At 54.3% G+C, this 19238-nt stretch overlaps 3 protein-coding genes across 7 annotated transcripts in view; 2 read left to right on the top strand and 1 right to left on the bottom strand.

Moving 5' to 3' along the window:
* Nucleotides 1–4900, top strand: part of RAB6A (RAB6A, member RAS oncogene family) — a 42161-nt gene extending 37261 nt beyond the window's left edge. For both annotated transcript variants that reach the window (XM_030944184.1, XM_030944174.1), the window contains exon 8: nt 1876–4900. In XM_030944184.1, the coding sequence (XP_030800044.1) occupies nt 1876–1940 (65 nt within the window). In that variant the 3' untranslated portion in view covers nt 1941–4900. The remainder of the gene's footprint in view (nt 1–1875) is intronic.
* A 3528-nt stretch (nt 4901–8428) lies between these two features.
* Nucleotides 8429–14571, bottom strand: PLEKHB1 (pleckstrin homology domain containing B1). 3 transcript variants are annotated; one of them, XM_030948425.1, is made up of 7 exons: nt 14514–14571; nt 13245–13312; nt 12627–12779; nt 11627–11729; nt 10777–10816; nt 9747–9852; nt 8429–9673 (listed from the first exon to the last, which is right to left on the bottom strand). In XM_030948425.1, the coding sequence occupies exons 2-7, from the start codon at nt 13279–13281 to the stop codon at nt 9537–9539; spliced, it is 576 nt and encodes a 191-aa protein (XP_030804285.1). In that variant the 5' UTR covers nt 13282–13312; nt 14514–14571; the 3' UTR covers nt 8429–9536. The 3 variants fall into 3 exon arrangements, with proteins under 3 accessions (XP_030804285.1, XP_030804293.1, XP_030804277.1); XM_030948433.1 differs by having other exon boundaries at nt 14508–14517; XM_030948417.1 differs by lacking the exon at nt 14514–14571 and adding an exon at nt 14272–14354.
* Nucleotides 14572–16760: 2189 nt separating this feature from the next.
* FAM168A (family with sequence similarity 168 member A) overlaps nt 16761–19238 on the top strand; it is a 123753-nt gene continuing 121275 nt past the window's right edge. The window contains exon 1 of one of the 2 annotated variants that reach the window (XM_030962903.1): nt 16761–16858. The gene's annotated coding sequence lies outside the window, so the exon portion shown is untranslated. The remainder of the gene's footprint in view (nt 16859–19238) is intronic. The other variant, XM_030962887.1, reaches the window with a different exon arrangement.

Raw genomic sequence — 19238 nt, 5'->3', positions numbered from 1 at the left:
AAGGATTCTTTGCTTGGTGTTTGAATGTGTGAAAAGTGAGAGAAAACAGCTGCAAAGAGGTCTGAACAAAAACCCCTGTGGCTCTTGCAGGCCTGACTGACAGAATCCAAAACCAAGCTGTCCTGGAAGGGACCTCTGAAGGCCCCTTCTCTGATCCTCCTGCTCAAAGCAAGGCTGACTCCCAAACTGAGCCAGTTTCTCCAGGTCACACTCAGGGAAACTTGGGAAATGTCCAAGGATGGAGATCCCATAACCTCCCAGGGCAGCCTGGGAGCCCAGGCAGCATCTCTCAGACTCAACTGATGGGATCAGTCTCAGCCAAGGGAAAGCAGGTGGCGTGAGGGGTGGAAAAGGCTTGAAAAGCAGTATGGCTACACTGGAATCACTGACCTGTGCTTGGAATAGCAGCTTTTCCAGGGTTGCTGGTTTTATTTGCAGCAGGGATCATGGAGCTGGTAAATAGAGGAGAAATTGTGCCTTGGAGGAAGGAGTTCTCCCAGGGACTGTGGGACCTGGCACTGAAATTCCATCAGAGCACCTGATTTGTGGGGAAAATAAGGATTTAGGAAGCTGGGGATTGCAGCTGCACAAGCTTTGTGTGGTAGGGACTTGAGTGATCAGAAATATTTTGTTTTGCAGGTCCCCAAAAGGTTAATGAGCAACAATCTTTATTAATGAGGGGGCATAGAGTGTACAGGCAGGGGCTGTGGCAGGGAGTTTGATCAGCAGTCCCTAAATGGGAGTGCATTTAGGGCACTGGGAATTGGGCTTCCTGCAGCCTGCAGATAGCAGGGATGGATGGGATCCTCTCCCCCAGGCTGCTGCATTCGGATTAACGGGGGCACTTCTGCAAAACATGCAGGGTTCAAGGATCTTGACCCATTCATGCTCTGAGATGAAGCTGGCAAGGCTCATGTCAAGATCTCCAACTTAAACACACTTTAAGCTTTAAATCAGCCAAGTGGACCAAACGTTGGAGATGAATTGCCTGTCTTCTGTTCCCATTTCCATGTTTATTTTCTCCAAACCTCTTTAAAAAGCAGCTTCAACCCCCTGAAGAAATAAGTTGGAAGTACCAGCTGTGTGATCTCTTTGCCTCTGTGTTCTGTGATAAGGGGAACGCTGGAGACTTGTGGTGAACAGCTCTGAGCTGGGGATTAGCATTCAAAGCTCCTCCTGGGAAAGGCTCCGGGAGGCTGTAGCTGGAGGGCATCCGCTGGGAATTCGAGCGCTGCTGCAGAGGGAGTCGCTTATCACAGGCAGGCTGTGAGCAGCCAGCTCTGCAGTGACCTTGTGGGACATCAGCTGTCCCTGGAAGGGGGAATTCAGGCTGGTGGCAGGGCTGTGCTGGCTGCTGGGGGCAGCAGAGAGGTTTAACTGAGGATTGGCAAGGGGGCTGGGGTGGCACGGTGTGCCGTGGTGCCCAGGAAGTCATGGAGCCCCCATTCCCAGAGGGATTTAAAGCCCTGTGGATGTGGCACTTGGGGACATGAGATGCTGGTGGCCTTGGCAGTGCTGGGGGAGCAGGTGGACTTGGAGATCTCAGCAGGCTCTTCCAGCCTGAATCATTCAGTGGTTCTGCAGAAGCAATGATTAGACCCTTTGGTGTATCCATGCATCTTGAATTCCCACAGCAAGAGATCAGTGGGATTGCTGGGAGGAGCATATTAGAGACAAACATTGGGGTCTAACATTGTTTCTGTTGCAAGTTTCATGTGCCAGTGCCAGGGCAGGAGGGGCAGGGGAGAAACCTTTGGTTTTGGAGCTGATCTTTCCCAGTATTTCAGCAGGAAGCGCTGAGAATGCCATTCAAAATCCCGCTCTTGGTAGGGAAACAGAATTGGAGATCTGTTTGCCTTAACTTCCTCCTTCCAGTGATTGACATAAAACTGGAAAAGCCTCAAGAGCAGCCTGTCAGTGAAGGAGGCTGTTCCTGCTAATACCATGTGTGGCTTCCACCTTTCTCCAGAACATCACTGCTTTCCCTCCCTGTCCTCTTCATTGACTGCAGTGTGAATATTGGCTTGAACCTTCCCCTTTCCGTAATAACGTATCGCAGTTCATCATCGCTGGCTGTCTCGTGGAGATGATCTTTAGCTTCACAAGCACACCCCACACACACACACACACACACACCAACAAAATGTCAGTGTCTTCATTATTTATAAGAAAAGAAAAAAAAAAAGCCAAAATATTCCACCGTATTCTAGGTATAACTTTAAAAAAAAACAAAAGCCAAAAAAAAAAAAAAGAGAAGAAGAAAATCCAAACAAAAAAATAGGTACAATTTCTTAATATTTGTTCCTTTTTTAATATGTTATGATATTGCACTTTGAAATGATGGCAACTGAGTAAGTTTGGAATTGGACCTAGATGAGATGTATGTGCAGAAGAAGGCTTGCAAATCTGACCCATTGGAATTTCTCTCAGAAACTGGGAATGTGTAGACAGCAGGCAGAATCACGGGGGGAGGCAGCAGATGCTGAGGGTTGAAGGCTTATAATAATTAAACACAAATTAACCCCAAGCTCTTAATTGCAAGTCTGCCTGGTGTCCAGACCCAGCCTGGCCTTAGCAGGGGTTGGACACTGCTGGCTGCTGGAGCTGGGAATTCTCGCCGAGGCAGCAGGGACACGTTTCCAAGGAAGCATTACTGGGAAATACGGACGGGCTCTTTGGGATGAGTGGCTTCTGGAGGATTTGGGGGGGAAGGAAAGGGTGGATGTGCATTAGCAAAACACTTGCAGGAAACAGGGAAATAATGTTTCGAGTGCAAAATGAGTTTTCAGAGCATTTTTTTTTTTTTAGTCCTTTTTAAGTAGAACACCAATGAAGTGAATTATTACTGCCCAAGAGATGGGAACGTAACAGTTCAGCTGTTGGGGAGAGAAAGCATTTTGCTTCTTTGCTTTTTTTAGGGGAAATATTGAAATCAGGACTGGCACTAAAACCTGCCAAAGCCGATTGAAACCTTGGAAATTTGGGAGAAAGAGGGAAGAGCAGCTGGCTGCCCCAGCAGAGGGGGAACGGCACCCGCTTTTCCAAAGCGTGGGCATAGGTGTCGGTGGGGAAGGGGTGTTTACTTTGATCCTACAGAATCCTAGTTGAGGCATCTTAGATGGAAAGGGAGGGACTTGAGTAGGATGGAAACCAACTTCTGATTATGCAGATTTATGCCTTTATTTTTTAGCTCTTTTTTTTTTTTTTTTTTATGTTCAGTCTTCCAAGTTGGTTTAGTTTGGTTCTCTAGAGCTGTATAGTTTGGTTAAATGATTAGTAATTTAGTTTTCTATGGAATTAGGCTCACAATTAACCCTTTTTTTTTTCTTTGATATTTATTTCTCGGCTTGAATTTTTTTTTACTCTTTCCAGTGCTGATTTTGTTGTTTTTCCTTTGGCTGAGGAATCTGTGTAGAGCTTTGCTGATGTTGCGAGATGTAGCTACCCGAGAAACACGGAATGAAACACACTAGAAGTGCACCCTTTTAATCTTTACTAGTCATTGTGAAGTTGCTGTGTAAGTTAATAAACACAATTGTAAATACATTGTTTGCTGGGCGACTCTGGCCAAGTTACAGTGCAGGAAGGAATTCTCGAGTCTGTGTTGCGATTGTGGATTAAATGGACAATTGCAAGGGAATATTCAGGCTCCTCCTTGGTTCTCTTCTGCCCCTCTCTCTACCATCTAAAATAACCACCTGGGGGAGAGGAAGGGAATCGTCCTCACCACCACTTTCCCCAGGAAGCGGGCATAAAAGAGTTGGAATTCTTCATTCCTGAGGTGAATGCCAGGCTCATGCCCTGCCCTGGGTTTCTAGCAACTCTGCACAACAATAACTTAAAGGCAGAACGAGATGTAAAAGTGCTTTTCTAATGCAATATTAAAGGCGAATTTTTTTGACGTGGCATGTCTTGAAATAAACATCAATGATATGTGACAAAGGATCATTCTTTATTTAAAAGAAACTCTCTGGGGGAAGGAAACCTGGCTGCTTTTCCTTTGTTGTACTGTTCTTAACTGTGCTGAAATGCTTCATCCTGCTGCTTCTTCCTTTGCTTTGGTTTGCTTTTTTCTCCTTTGGTTCTCCGTGCAGCTTCTGTTGGTCCTCATTTGGCTGTTCCCCACAAGCACATCCTTTTTTTTTTCCTTGCTTCTGATAGAACCAGCCCCCTCTGCTTCCCACAGTCCCAAGCTTTAAGCACTGGATTTAAGGAGCTGGCTTAGCCCATACGGGCTGTGATGGACCAGCAGCCTGGACGCTTTTCCTGGAAGACCTGAGAGCAGGTTTGTCCAGAACTCGCTGGAAACAAAGGTCTGGAGAGCAGCATTCCCACAGCTCCGTGTTCAGCACGGCCAGGGGGCTGCAGGAGCACAGCCAGGTACGTTCAGTGCATGTCCTTGCTGATAGCCTGTGCTGCTTAACAGGGCTCACTCCAGCTCTCCAGAGAAAGCACACTTCCAAGGTGAGCACAGGAGCAATGTGGTCTTTATATTCATTTTTTGGTTTGGTTTGGTTTGGGTTTTTTTGCGCCATCCGTCTGTCAGGTTTTAGATTTTCATTTTCTTTCACTCTGTGGGTGTGGCCAGTGGAACCATGGGAACAGATGTTCTTAATGCTGATTTTTGTGCCATTTTCTGAGCGAAGGTCTCGGCTCTGTTTCTTTTCTCCTCCCTGCTCTGGCTTGCTCGTTGTACAGTCCATCATGCAGCTATTCCATGCCTCACGTTTTGTCTTGATAAAAGTAGTTGAAGAAATTGTGTAAGGGGAAAAAAAAAGGTTCCTTTTCTTCATGTTGGAATGTCACTGGTACCTCAGCTCTGTTTGATAATATGAACCAACAACGACAAGAGAACAAATCCTTAGTGCTTGAACTAAATAAATACCTGTCTCATTGGAAAGCTCTGGCTCTCTTCTCTCAGCACGTGCAGCGTAGCGGGAGGAGCAGCTCCTGGGGGGGACTGAGGAGACTCTTGTGGGGCAGGAGGAGTTTTGGGGAGCTCTGTGGCACGGGGAAGGTGTGCAGGGGTGCTGCAGGAGGCTCTTGTGTGGGCAGGAGGAGTTTTGGGGGGCTCTGTGGCACGGGGAAGGTGTGCAGGGGTGCTGCAGGGCTGTGTTTGCTGTTGCTGCGGTGTCTCTGCCATTGTTTCCAGCGCCCCAGGGACGGAGCCCGGCCTCTGCCGGCTGAGCTGTGCCTTTCTGCTCCCTTCCCGCTCCGTGCATCCAGCTGCTGCCTCTGCTCCCTTGCCAGAGGCACCTTGTGCGGCCCCAGCACTGCCTCAGCTCCCTGGGACACGGGTGCACCGAGCCCAGCTTCCCTGGGGAGGATCTTCCTCCAGCCTCCTTCCTGCTGGAGACGGCAGCCGGGTCTGCGGGGCCGGGGAGGTGAGTAACAGATGGGTGAGTTACCCTCTGCTTTCCTGAGGCACAGAGAGGATCCTGCAATCACAGCTTGGGTGGCTTGCAAGGGACCTTAAAGACCATGCAAGGGCAGGGACACCTTCCCCTAGCCCAGGTTGCTCCAAGCCCCATCCAGTAGGGAAGGGGGATTACCTGGGTTTGCTGTGTGCCCAAACCTCGGTCTCTTGGTCAAGCTCTTCACTGTTAAAAGGGCCATGAATAAATGGGTCATGAAACTGGAAGGTAGTGCTGGAATTAGGGATATGGGAACAGTTGTGTGAGGGGGATGAGTTTCTGGAGGTTTTTGTCACCGTGGGGAACTTCTGTTCCTTCTAGCTGACACCTCCAGGTGCTGCCCTGGGTGGGAGCCTCTGCAAACACCTTCGCCTCCTCGATTCCCATGGCTGCTGCTGTGGGTAGCCTTGGGACTCTCAGCTCCCACTGCTATCCCAATTCCCAGCTTCCCTCTGGTGGAGGGCTCTGGATTGAGCTGCAGGGACAGAGCTGCTGTGGAGCAGGGAATGGGTGGGGAGCGCCCACCAGCTCCAGAGGATGCTCCTGGCCGCTCACTCGTGGCTGCACTGGGTCGAGCTCCCTCTCCCAGCCCAGCTCCAAAATCCAGGAGGGATTGTCTGACTCAGGTTGGACGGTGCTGATGGCTCCTTTGCTCGCTGCTGGGATCAGCCCCGATTTTTCCAGGCTGCAGGAGCCTCAGCATCCACCTGGCAGCATCTGCAGAGCTGCTGCGGCAGCCGAGCCGAGCCGTCCCCTCGCTGCAGTTCTGCTTCCAGCTCCCGAATCCTCGGCAATCCAAAGTGCAAGGGCTCTCCCTGCCTGCTGCAGCAGCCGCTTTTTCCATGCCGGGCATGTCCCAGCCCCGAAGGAAGATAAATGGGGCGGGCGGGCTGCGGCACAGGCTGCCGGCGCTCCCGCAGTCACGGAGGCAGCTGCAAACAGCCGGACCTCGGAGCAGCCTCTCCCTCCCATCTGCGCTGCCTCCTCCTCTGCTGCTCTCCCTCTGCCTTTCCAGGCTTGCAGGGCTTGGGCTTTCACCAGTGGAATTGGTTTTTTCATCAGTTTAAGGGATTTTTCATCAATTGGCAAAAATACCGATTTTATTTTCCCCCTCTCTTTAACCGTTTTCCCCTTCTCCACCCTGGTCCAAGCTCGTGGTGAAGTCAAACGTGGATTTTTATCAAATATGTAGGATCCTCTTGTAGGAGCAGAATGGAGCTGGCTGCCCAGATGGATGCTGGAAAGGCTGGGCTCCCATTAATGTTGGGAATTAAACTCCTGTGGAATTGCAGCTCTGCCCTTCCCGGGAGGATGAGGGGTAGGGAAGGGCTGCAGGCAGCTGGGTGATGATGCTCCTGCTGCCCTACAGCTCTGCCCTGCTGCTGCTGTTTCCAAATCGAATTTTCCAGGCTTGCCACCTGTTTCTGAGGGTTTGGGTATAAATTAGAGCCATTTTGAGTGCTTGCTGTGGGCCACCCGGAGAGCACGTCTGGAACGAGGATGTTATTAAAGGCTTGATTAAAGTTACTGCTAATTAAAGCACTGAAGTGTCTCTCCCACAGCCAGTGGCTCCTCGGGTACAGGGCAGGGAACGGAGAAAATGGGATTTGTCCATGCTCCCAGCACTGGTGGCTTGGCACTGACCTTTCCTGCGTTTATCCCAGCTTGGGAAGGGGGGCTGGATGGAAACTGGAGGTTTGATCCTGACATTTCCTGAGCTGCTCCATTTGCAGGCAAGTGGGTTTGGAGCCCAGCGAGGGTCAGGTGGCCCCCAGCTGACTCCTGTGCCATGGGAAATTGTGGGATTCGTTTTCCAGGCAGTTTGTGGCCATGATGGGCTCTAATGGCTCGTGCCTGCTCCTTAGTGCGGGTCCCGTTTTCCCGAGGGGTTTTGGCGTTGTTCTGAGCTTTGGAGCTTCAGCAGCTCTCCCTGCTGGGAGAGAGGAGTGCTGCGAGTCTGGGTGGCAGCTGGGAATGGAGCAGGTCAGCCCTGACCCCTGTCCCTCAGCACTCCGTGTCCCTCTTGGGCACCACGAGCTCCTGGGAAGCCCCTGCTGAGTGCAGCAGACCAAGCCAGGTGCTTTTGTGGGCTGTGCATCTATTGTTTGTGCTTCCAAAATTATTTATATTTAATTGCTGCTTCATTTAGCTCCCTAGTGCAGGGCCTGCATGAAGACCCCGGGAATTGCTGCTGGAGGCTGCTCCAGCACTGTCCTTGCCTGGATTGCTCCATGTGCCTGGATGTCTGGGAGACCAGCACAGCAGGAGAGAAGCAGGAACACTTCCAGGATGTCCAGGTACTGCAGGGATGAGGAGCATGGGTGTCTGAGCTCGGGAAAAGGAGCTTTTGCAGGTCAGCAGCTGGATGTGGCATGGGAGGGACAGACAGTTTCTAGGTCGTGTTGCTATTGGTAACAAGTTTCCAGATCTTTCCATCTCCCAGTGTGTCTCACCTGGGATTATGAACCTTGGCCCATGAACCATAAAATGGATATTGGATTGGTAAATGAGATATTCTAGTAAAATTCTTCCCTGTGAGGGTGGTGAGGCCTTGGTACAGAAAAGCTTCCCACTATCCCATCCATCCCTGCCCTCTGGCACTGGGAGCCATCCCCTGTGTCCTGTCCCTCCATCCTTGTCCCCAGTCCCTCTGCAGCTCTCCTGGAGCCCCTTCAGGCCCTGCAAGGGCTCTGAGCTCTCCCTGGAGCCTTCTCCTCTCCAGGTGAGCGCCCCCAGCTCTCCCAGCCTGGCTCCAGCCCTGGGGCAGCTCTGGGGCCTCCTCTGGGCTCTCTGCAGCAGCTCCAGGTGCTGCTGCTGTGTCCCCAGGGCTGCAGGTGGGCTCTCACCTGGGCTCAGGGGCAGAATCCCTCTTTTCCTGCTGGAAAGGCAGGGAGGCCAAGGGGAGCTGTGACACCCCTGGGCAGCTCTCCAGGGGGACACAATCCTCCCACCCCGGAGGTGGCTGAGACTGAGCGTTCCCTCCTCATCCTCACTCACCCTCAGGCCAGGGCTGGTTTTTCACTGCCTTTATTAGACTTCAAAGAGGTTTTTTTGTATTTTTTCCCCTTTCTGGGAGCAGGTGTGCAGCAGGAGGGAGGCAGGGAATGCAGGAGAGGATGAGGATGGTGTGGTGGGATATCCCAATTCCCTGATGGGCACAGGGTGAACTGACCTAAAGGCAGGAGCAGGCTGGGGTGCTGGTGTCACTGGTGGTTTTCTATCCAGCTGGGGGGTTGTAATTCCTAAATTCAATGTCAGTCGTGGTTCCAGGATACCATCCTGGCTCTAGGGGTGACACTGGGCAGCTGTGCCTCACCTCTTCCATTGCCCACCCAAAACCCTGAGGTGCTGCTTGTCCCCTGGCCTGACCAGGAGTTTGTCCCCCTCAATCCCAAATCCCTGCTGTGAAGATCCCAGCTTGGCTGCCAGAAAGGCTCCCTGGTCCCCTTGGAGAGCTGCCCTTCTCCCCCTCCCCAAAATCAGGGTGAAACTGAGGATGCTGGGTGTCCCTCCCACTCGGCTTGAGAGGTTGGGATATTCCCTGGGCTCTTCTCAGCCTCATTCCCAAGGGTTGAACTCCAATTCCTGAGGGTTTTGCACCATTTCTCCAACTTGGCCAGGCCCAGGGGACCGGTGCATGTTGGAAAGAGGTAGAAATCCTGCAGAAGATTTCATCCTCCTTAATCTTTTACCCACCTCTTGAGCCATCCCTGTGGTGCCCTCTGGTGCTGGAGCCTCTCCCAAAAAAACGCCCTTAAAAAGCCTCTGCATTGTGGGGTTCACCCAGCCAAAAAAGATCCAGCCACTTCCCCCCAAATTAAATTAAAAAAATTAAACTTTCACCCGGAATTTCTGCAGCCAGCTCCCTGTGGAGATTTGGGATGGAGAAGCTCTGCCGGTGGCCCAGGGAACCTTTGCCGATGGGAACTGGGTGCTGTGGGGTTCTGGAGTGGGTCTGGGGGGCTCTGAAGCACGTGGGGCTGTTTAATGCAGAAGCTGGGGCCGGAGCAGGGCGTGTGTGGCAGTGTGTCCCCGGGGTGCTCTGGGGAGGCTGAGGGCGCTCAGGGCAGGTCCAAGGCAGGGCTGGGAGCAAAGGGAGGCCGTGGCTCAGTTTGGCGGGCACTAAAACCAGCAGGGCATCCACATGAAGGAGCCCAGGGCGGCGCCGGTGGCGGCCCCGGCCAGCAGCCCCAGGGCCATCTGGTCCCCGGAGACGCGGTAGGGATCCTCGCGCACGATGACGTGGGTCACCCCGGGAGCTGCGGGGAAAACGGGCTGTGAGCGGGGGCGATGGCCTCGGCCACCCCTCCCCAGGGCCACCGGGCCACCCACCTCCGTACTGGGGGCCGTAGTGGCCGGAGCTGATGTAGGCGGCCTGGTGGGAGTCCAGGGGCACCGTCTGGTAGTAGTCGTCGTCGTAGGGGTCGTACACGTGCACCTGCGGCAGCGGGCGGGGGGCTGTGGGGTCAGCTCCCCCGGGGGGGACAGGGTTCTGGGGCCCTGGGGTGGGCAATCCCAGCGGTCCCAAGGGCTGGGGACAGCCTGAGCTCGGCTCACCCTGAGTCTGCCCCTTCCTTGTCACTGTAACAGTGTCCCTGCCGTCTTAACAGTGTCCCTGCCACTTCAACAGTATCCCTGCGACCTTAACTCTGCTCCCATTCCCTTCACCTTCCCCTGTCACCTTAACTGTGCCTCTGTGACCTTAACAGTGTCCCTGCCATCTTAACAGTGTCCCCATCACCTTAACAGTGTCCAGGTCACCTTAACAGTGTCCCCGCCACTTCAACAGTGTACCTGCAACCTTAACAGTGTCTCCATCACCTTTAACAGTGTCCCTGTCACCCAAACAGTGTCCCTGCCACCTTAACAGTGTCCATGTCACCTTAACTGTGCTCTTGTCACCTTAACTGTGCCCCCATTCCCCTTAACTGTCTTAACATCGTCCCTGTCACCTTACCCATGTCCCTGTCATCTTAGCTGTGTCCCTGTCACCTCAACTCTGCTCCTACTGCCTCTAACTGTCCCTGTCACCTTAACTGTGTTCCACCACCTCAGCTCTGCCCCCTTAATGGTGTCCCTGTCACCTTAACCGTGTCCTTACCTGTGTCCCCATAACCCTGTGTCCCTGTCACCTTAACTCTCCTCCCATCACCCTCCAGTGCACAGGGTCCCCGTAGCTCTGTTACCTGCCAGCAGTGGTGGCATCCAACCCCTCCCCACCTTCTTCCCTGTGCCCTGAGGCTGCACTGTGGGTGTTGGGGAGCCCCCCAAGCTCAGGGTTGGGGTAACCTCTCCCTGCCCAAATCCTGAATCCCAAATCCCGTGCCAGGACGGTGTCCCTGCTCAGGGGACAAAGCCTCACCGGGGTGGATTTAGCCTCCAGCACGGCCATCTTCCAAGCACTGCAAACAAAACAGAGGCACTTGTTTTTGGGGGGGCTGGAGGGGTGGGGATTGTCCCCTTCCTCCCCAGAGGGACCTGGACGTGGCACTGTTCTTTAATTCCCTGTTAAATGAGTGCTGGGCCAATAGCTGGGATTGGGGATGTTAAATGAGTGCTGGGAGGTACCTGACACCACAGGGATGGGCACAGGGCAGTCCCTGGGAATGGCCCCAGCTAAAACAAGGGCAGGCAGGAAAACGACACCTAAATTTGGGGGGAAGAGCACGTAATGGATGAATTTCCACTCAGCTGAGGTCAAGCTCAGTTGATAAAGTTCTATTTGGCACGTTTCCCTCCATCCAAGTGCAGCAGAACGTTTGCCACTGCTAACTTTTAAAATTCTTATTTAAAAAAAGCAATTTTTATAATTTTGTTTAACATTTAATTTCTAAATTAAATAAGAAATAAATAGAAGTGGAACAATGCTAAAAAGGGCAGTTTGCCTCAAGCCAGCGAGGGCTTCACATTCAGACTTTTTATTTCCAAATAACGATGAAAACCCTTCTCAGTCAGGCCAAGAGGTGATTTCTTATCCACGAGGAGACTCCCCCATCAGGAGATGGACTGCTCAAAACCAGCTGCTTTTGGCTCTGGATTATTCAGTGAGAGCCCCAAACCTCCTCCTGCACCTTTTGCCCTGCAAGTGTGTTTGAGAGCAGGGGCTGGGGGCCGGTTTAGGCAAGGGTGGGATGTGGTGGGAGCAGGCCAGGGCTCTCCTGCGGCCCGGGCCCTTTCCAGGCTGGGATAAGTGGGACGGAAAAGTCGCTTACACGGCGTCGTCCTCGCTCTCGGCACACAGCGTGGTCTTGGAGCCGTCGCGCAGCACCACGGTCAGCAGGCACTCCCGGCTCCTCCCCTCGGGCGGCTGCACGTCTGCCAAGGGAAGGGATGGGCTGGGATCCAGCCTCGGCCGGGGAGGTGTCCCACAGACCCTCCCCGGGCTCTACATTCCTCCTGGCACAAGAGGAATGTGCCATTCGCTGCCTGGATGGAAATTAGTCCTGGGATTCGTTTTGGCTCCGTCTCCACGTGGAGGATGCAGTCAGGCTCTCACAGGGTAAAAGCCAGCACAAGGAATGAGCTGATGGGCAGAAACCTCCACCCCCATGGCAGAAGGAACATGGAAGGGCAGCAAAATGCCAAAAATCTGCTCGAGGCCACGAGGCCGAGCTGCCTTTGCTTTGAACTTGCTGGAGCGCTCCCAAATTTTGTAGGAACGGGACATGCTCATTGCTGGAGCGGGATCGTGAGCTCCAGCAAGAGCAAAATCTTAAATCCCTGAGGCTCGTGTGTGTTCCCCCTTCTGAAGCTTGGCAGGAGCGTGTGGAGAGCACAAAGCTGTGGGATTGTGCTCCCACGGCCGCTCCCAGCCCCAGAAAGGCGCTTTGTGCGGCGGCGTGGGCTGCGGGGCCCCGCCAAGCTGCTGCTTTGTTCCCCTTGTTTGTGCGAGACGTGAGCGATGAGTCAGGGCCGTGGGATCCTGTTTGTTACAAGCACTAACCAGGAGGAGAGTTCCTCCTTCCTTCCTTCCTCCTTCCTTCCTTCCCTCCTTCCTTCCTTCCCTCCTTCCCCCAGGAAAAGCAATGGCAGAGACCATCCAGCACATCCCGGCTGGGAGCAAGGAGGGGTGCATGGGGCAGCCTGGGGTTATTAATGGGTTATTTTAGGGGTCTGCTGGGTGTGCAGAGGTGGAGTCTTGTTTAAGAGGGGGGCACCCACACGTGGGATGGGGTTGGGAAGGCAGGGCTGGGGAGCAGGGCCTCGGCTCACCTTTGCACTCGCGGCCGATCCGCACGTCCCGGCAGCTGTACTTGATGTGGATCCGGCCGTCCATGTCCCGCTGCGTCTCGTCGTGGTAGTACACCAGGCTGCCATCCAGGTAGAGCACGAACCAGTTCCTCTTCCAGCGGCGCAGGATGGAGCCTGGTGGGACAGGGAGCAGCTGCAGGAGCCCAGCAAGGCCAGTGGGACACGGCCAGTGCGCTCACAAGACCCCATCTCATTGCCCAAACCTGGATCCCTCCTGGGAGCCGCTGCATCCCACAGGACACCTGTGCCTGGCACCAAGCAGCCAGGGCAGCGTGAGCAGGTGGCTGTAAGTGGGAAAGGGCTGCCAAAAAAGCCATCAGGCCACTGGGTGCTGCCCTGCCGAGGCACGGGAGCGGATCCAGCCCCGGACACGGAGCCGCGTGTGTTCTCATGGCAGGCAGCCCCTCTCTCTGCGCTGACGCGAATCCGCGAGCGGCTGAGCCACAATCTCCCTGCTGCCGTGGATTACCCGCTCAGCTCGGGGCTCCTTGTGTCCCCCACACCCCACCTCTTCCCAACAAACCTCTCCAGGTGTTTTTTGGGGGCTCCCAACCCGGAAAGCTCAAGGGTGGCACTTACTCTGGCGCCAAAGCCAACCGCTCTTCACCAGCGCCATGGCTGCCGCGAGCTTCGCTGGATCTGCTGGGCTGGGAACAGGAATGGGGTTAAAACAGCAGCTCCTGCCTCGCCCCCAGTTCTGCCCATGGCTCCCACAGCCTCCAGGGATGGGGATTCACCCTTGCTGCTCCCGGTATTTCTGGGGGATGAGCTCAGCGCCCGGGTTAATCGGGGATAGGCAGACGCGGGATTTCCTCATGTGGGATACGTGGTGGAGAAGGCACTGCGGCCACCTTTCCTCCTGCCTTAATCTCATTGGGATTTAGGGATTATCAGCCCGTGGAGGTAAGGGCAGAAATCCGGGCCGTGTATGAAAGCAGGCAGTGCCTCCCCACAGCCCCAGTAACTTTCCATGCTAAACGACACCTACACTTGTTTATTTTCCCTGCCTGGATGGAAATTAGTCCTTAATAAGGCCATGAAGTCATCGCTCCCCAGGTCCCCGAGCAGAGCCAACACCCCAGGGGCAGGCAGGAGCAGTTCCCCAGCCATGGCCCCCGTGTCCACAGGGAATCCCAGCTCCCAGTGATGGCAACTCGGCACCCTGGCATGGCCTCCAGGACCTGCCACCAGCTCCGGGGGCACGGCAAGGCACAAACAGCCCCCAGCACCTCTGTGCCTGCGTTACCGAGTGCCTGAGCCCCTGAGCATCCAGTCCCCGTGGAGTTTGCAGCCCTGCCACCATCACCCGTACTGCCACATCCCCGGGAAATCCCAGCCCGTGGATGCCCCCATCCCCTGGCACCCCCAGGTACCCCCACACCCCTCTGCACTCACCCTCGTCCCACTGTGCTCACTACCCTCGGTACCCACATCTGCTGCCCTCATCCCGCATCCCTGACATCTTCCCCCCTCCACACCCAAATTTTGTGGCCAAATTTCGTGGCACCGTTTCTCAGAACCCTGAGCTCCGAGTCCCGTGCCCCCGGCAGTGTCCCTGCCCCGTTCCCCATCCCCGTTTGCCCCGGTCCCCCCGCGCATCCCTCACCGGGCGGAGGCGGCGGTGCCGCTGCGGGATGCGCTGCGCTCCGCTCCCGCCGCCGGGCTCCGGCTCTGCCCGCCCGCCCGCGCGGCTCGCCGGGAGCTGTAGTCCGGCACCGCCGTCCCCGGCGCTGCCCGCCGCGAAAAGCCCCGCTTTGCCCAGATTTAGCCCCGCTTTGCCCAGATTTATCCCCGTTTTCCCCAGATTTAGCCCCGCTTTGCCCAGATTTCACCCCAAAACACCGCTACCCGGCGAGGGTTGTCCGTGCTTCATCCAGCAGCTCCCATCCTCTCTCCTCCAATCCCCCCTTTTCTCCTCCTTCCATCCAGCAGTGCGGGTGCCCAGCCCGAATTTGGGAATCCGTGGGGGAGCTGCTGCCCTGCACTGAGCTGGGCAGAGGGAGCAATGCCCAAAATTCTCCGTTTTTTCCTGAGAATGGCTCTGAGGAGGTATTTCATGGCAAAATAAACCGAGGAGGTGTTTCATGGCAAAATAAACCAGGAAAAACTCGAGTTTTAAGCACCAAAGTGCTCGTCTGAAATAAATTTCCAAGTGGAGTGAGCAATCGTCTGGGTCAAAATCAAAGCTTGTCCTGGCTCCTGCTGGAATTAGAACTGTCCCTGGCTCTGGGACATGAGGTTGGATTATTTGGGGAAGTCAAGACAGAAATCAGGTGACAGCTGTAAATAAAAGATGTTTATTGAGCTCATGGCAACACTTTATTTATTTTTTTATATATATGTTTTCTATTCCAGCACGTTTTTCCATGTGGAGCCCTTCCTCCTCCTCTCCCTCCATTGCTGGCTTTATTTCCTTTTTTTAGAAGGAATTAAATTAATCCAGCAGCCTGCTGGATGATCCCAAAGGAGTTAAAAGGGAATCACCTCCTCAGCCAGCCCACACTCAATTCCCCAAATCAGGGAAATTGTTTGGAAATCCGGCCGGGCCAGAGACTTTGTCCTGCCACGAGTCTGGAGAAAGTTGCCTGAGGAAGGGATTTGGGCTGAAATTTGGATTTATCCACTGGATTGGGCTGCCTCTCCGTACAGACATTAATTGGAATTAATTGTTGTCAAAACTTTTCCATTGTGGTTTTCCTCTTGGAAAGGAAACAGTCCATTTTGGGATTTGGGGGGTTTGGTCTATTTTTTTTTTTTTTTTTGGTCAACTAGGGTGTGATTTTTTTAAATGTTAAATAGGATAAATTTGGGTGGAAATGGTGACCCAAAGAGGCAGGAAATGATTTCCAGCCAGTGAAACGAGAGGATTCCACGTGGGAATACACTCTCAGAAGAGCCAGATCCTGGATTTCCCCCGTTTTCCATAGCAGTTGGGGGTTGTTTAATAAAATCCATGAACTTCATGCCTCTGGTTTGTTTTTCCTCCAGCTCTTCCTGCTGGGGATCTCCCCCATCCCAGGCACAGCCTCGCGTTTCAGGAATTTCCAAAACTCTTCCCATGTCTGTCTCAGGAAATCCCTGTCTTCCACAGGGGGTCTCCCCACATTCCAGGGAGCTGTGGAGGCGGGAGCTCAGGGCGTTCAGAGCTGAACCTGGGGACAGAATTTGCTGTTCCTGCTCCTGTTCTGTTCCTGCTGTTCCTGTCATCCCTACCCTGGGCACAGGTGGGCACCTGGTTAAACACGCCAAAAATCCCTCCGGAGCCTCCTTTTCCTGTAGCTGAGCGTGTCCCTTTGGAATCCTGCAGGAGAAGGGCACAAGGAGGGACGTTCCCTCCGGCATGTTTGTCCCATCCCAGGGCAGGGATCAGACCCTGGCTATCCCTGTATTCCCCGATTCCCAGGGGAGGCGTTCCACACCCACAGCTCACATCGCCTCCAAAACCAGCAGCAGCACACACGGAAGCGCTGTTGTGAAGGATCTGGGGAATGTCAGTCCCTGGGTGAGACCCACGGGGTTCTCCATCCCTTCCCAAACACTTTTTTCCCGCCCTGAGCAGCGTGAGGGGCTGGAGCGGCTGTGAGGGGCAGGAGGGGCAGCGCTCCGTGAGGGCGGCGGGCAAGGCCGGGCCCCGCGGCTCCCCGCTCCCCTCTCGCTCCCGGCCCGCGGCCCTGCGCCCGCCAAGCGATCCGGGAAGGGTCTCCCGGAGCCGGGATCAGCTCGTGGATGGCCGTGGAGCCCCGCCCGGCACATCCCGGTGGGATTCCCGTAGCGGCCTTCTGCCTCCCGTCAGCCTTCACGGACTACAGCTCCCGTCATGCCTCGCTGAACTACAACTCCCGCCATGCCCGGCGGCTCTACCCATGCCGTACTACAGCTCCCAGCACGCCTCGCGCCCGTCCGGGCCCTGTCGCCTTATGTCCTTCCCCCGCCAGCCGCGCGGACTACAGTACCCATGACCCCTCGCGCGGAGCGGCCAGCGGCGGGCCGCGGTGGCGGGGCGCGGAGCATGCCGGGAGCTGTAGTCCCCGCAGCGGCCGCGGCTGTAACGGTCCCGCTGGTGGTACTGCCCCCCCTACCCCCCATTCCCGGCTGGCGGCTGCGGGAGCAGCGGGAAGAGGAGGAGGAGGAGGAGAGGGAGAGGGAGAGCTGCTGCACCGGCACAGGGGCCGCCGCCGCCCGAGCAGCCGCAGGTAAGGCGAGGGGAAGGCAAGGGGGGACACCCGCGGGTGACAGCGGCGGGAACGGGGTGGCGGCGTGCGGGCACGGCGGGGATGGAGGGGGGCTGCGCAGGGAGGGGGCGGCGGGGCAGCATCCCGCAGCCCCGGGCGGGGGGAGCGGAGCCCCGGGGCGGGGGGAGCCCGTGTCCCCATGTCCCCCGTGTCCCCCGTGTCCCCCCGGGGCTGCTGCTGCCGCCGTGTCCCCGCGGAGCCCGATGTCCCCGGGGCTCTGTGGTGTGTGTCCCCCTGTCCGAGCCCCGGAGCCCGCCGTGTGTCCCCGTCCATGCCCCCGGCAGTGCCCCCCAGCCCAGCCTGTTGCCCCCCAAACCCGCTGTCCCCCCTTGGCAGATCCTTGTCCCCCCTCCAGGGCTGTTCCCCGCTCCAGGCTCACCCCCATCCCTGGGAGCACCGGACGGGATGCCCGGGCTGGGGGTGCCCCCCGGGATGGGCGAGCCCCCCGAAATGTGCCCGGGGCACGTGGGGCCGAGGAGATGCGGGGACAGCGGCAACTCCGGGCTGAGCCTGTCCCGCAGCCTGCTCCGGGGAAACGGGGATAAAACGGGGGTGAAACGGGGGTGAAACGGGGATGAAACGGGGATGAAATGGGGATGAAATGGGGATAAAATGGTTAAAGGCTGCGCGGAGCGGGGGGATGCCGGCGCGCAGCATCCACAGGAATGAAAGCAGGGACGTCCAGGTTGGGAAATGCAAGGCGGCGTTGAGATTTTCTGCCTGGAGAAAATGCCTGTTCCGGTCGGGTTTTTTTTTTGTGAAAATGTGGATTGTTCCCCCCCTCCTTTTTTTCTTTTAATGTGTTTTTAATAGTGATTGCTCGCACGCTCTGTTGTTGGCATTGTGGCGTTCAGGGCAGCGAAGTCCATCGCTATATTGTGGGGGAATAACGCCAAAAAGGAGCTTGGTTTCAGTCCTTTATAGAAAGCTGGGGAGCCTGGAAGTATGGAAATGAAATAAATATGCATTAGCAGAAAGAGGTTTTGCACTGGGTTGGGTTTTTGAGGGGGTTTTTGCCCCCCTCTGCACATGGTACTGGGCTTTTGGGTTATGGTTTGTATTTCCATAGGCTGAATTTTATTTATTTGGTGCTCGTTATTGTCAAGTGCAGAAAAATGAGCAGGTTGAGGGTATTTTTCCCCCCTCTCCTGGACAAAGACATGTTGTGCTAAGCAGAAAGAAACCCCAGAAAGATTCTATTTCTGTTTTAATCAGAATACCATTTAAGATGCAGTGGTGTGTTTATTTTTGCTGTTAAATAGTGATGGAGGAAGTCAGAGCCTTTTTTTTTTTGTGTGTGTGTGTGTGTTTTTTAAAGGAATGTGAATGATGGAAACATCTTTAGGGAAACATTTTGCTGGACTTGATTGCATCAACTGCATTATTTCATAAAATGTGAGCTGTGAAGTGGTTGTTGATTAGAACTCAAATTGAGGAGCGATGTTGAGCAATGTAAAGAAAAAGGAAATTAGTATGAAGAGGCCAAATGCTTATTTTCTTTTTTTTTCCTCCAGTTCTTTCTGATTCTGAATTTTAACTGTTTCGTGGATTCTCCTGACCCTTATGGTTGAGTCTATTTGAAAAAGAAAACCCAAACAACAACTATGATGTGTATATTTATTCTTGTTGTACATGCATAGTTATTAAAAGCGCTGATATCAACCAGCATTGTGTATTTTGCATTAAATTTGTGTTAAATCTGATTAACTTTTGTCCTGTAAGTTGGAAATACCAACTTACCCTGTTATGCATCCCAACTTTTTATTTACCAAAGCAAATGTTGATGGTTTTTAGAGGGAACCTTTCTCTTCCCAAACCCTGTGCTTTATTTTAGGGAAGGTGGGATAAGTGCTACAGATGTTATTGTCCAAATCCAGGGGGTTTGGGGTATATTCTTCAGCAGATTAAAATTCCTGGCTGTCAGCAAAGACACACTTTTTTTTAGGACAGGTAGATATGTATCCTCTGGAACAAAGGGACTGGAAGCAAAAAATGTGTTTGGAGTTTGTTCAGAAAATATTCCTTGGAGTGAGAAACCTGAATTGCAGAGAAATTTACACGGAATAACCGGGATACAGTAATTTAGGGAGAACATCTGTGGAGCTGCTTTCTGCTCTTGGTTGATGCTCACCTGTCAAACTCCGTGCTGAGCCTGCACTGCAGTAGGGGAGCAACCCAGGGGGGTTAAAATCTGTTGGATCAAGTGAAGTTTCCCATGATCCGAGGGATAAGAGGGCAGAGCAGGGCAGGGAGGTGCTGAAAGCGTTTCTGGGAGGGTGAGGATGCGTTGGAGCAGCAGCTCTGTGGAAGGCCTGCAGTCCCTGCACTGGAGGCACAATTA

This window comes from Camarhynchus parvulus, chromosome 1 (assembly GCF_901933205.1).
Source record: "Camarhynchus parvulus chromosome 1, STF_HiC, whole genome shotgun sequence".
NCBI lineage: Eukaryota > Metazoa > Chordata > Aves > Passeriformes > Thraupidae > Camarhynchus > Camarhynchus parvulus.
The sequence above is the reverse complement of the archived record's forward strand: the minus strand, read 5'-3'. Positions and strand labels throughout refer to the sequence as shown.

What these genes read in the sequence shown, in the direction of transcription:
- PLEKHB1 (XM_030948425.1), bottom strand. Translation starts at nt 13,281, where the DNA reads ATGGCGCTGGTGAAGAGCGGTTGGCTTTGGCGCCAGA. An exon ending in GATCGGCCGCGAGTGCAAAG is followed by an intron (nt 11,730 to 12,626) that starts GTGAGCCGAGGC and finishes TTCCCTTGGCAG; the next exon opens with ACGTGCAGCCGCCCGAGGGG. An exon ending in CTACGGCCCCCAGTACGGAG is followed by an intron (nt 9,674 to 9,746) that starts GTGGGTGGCCCG and finishes TTTTCCCCGCAG; the next exon opens with CTCCCGGGGTGACCCACGTC.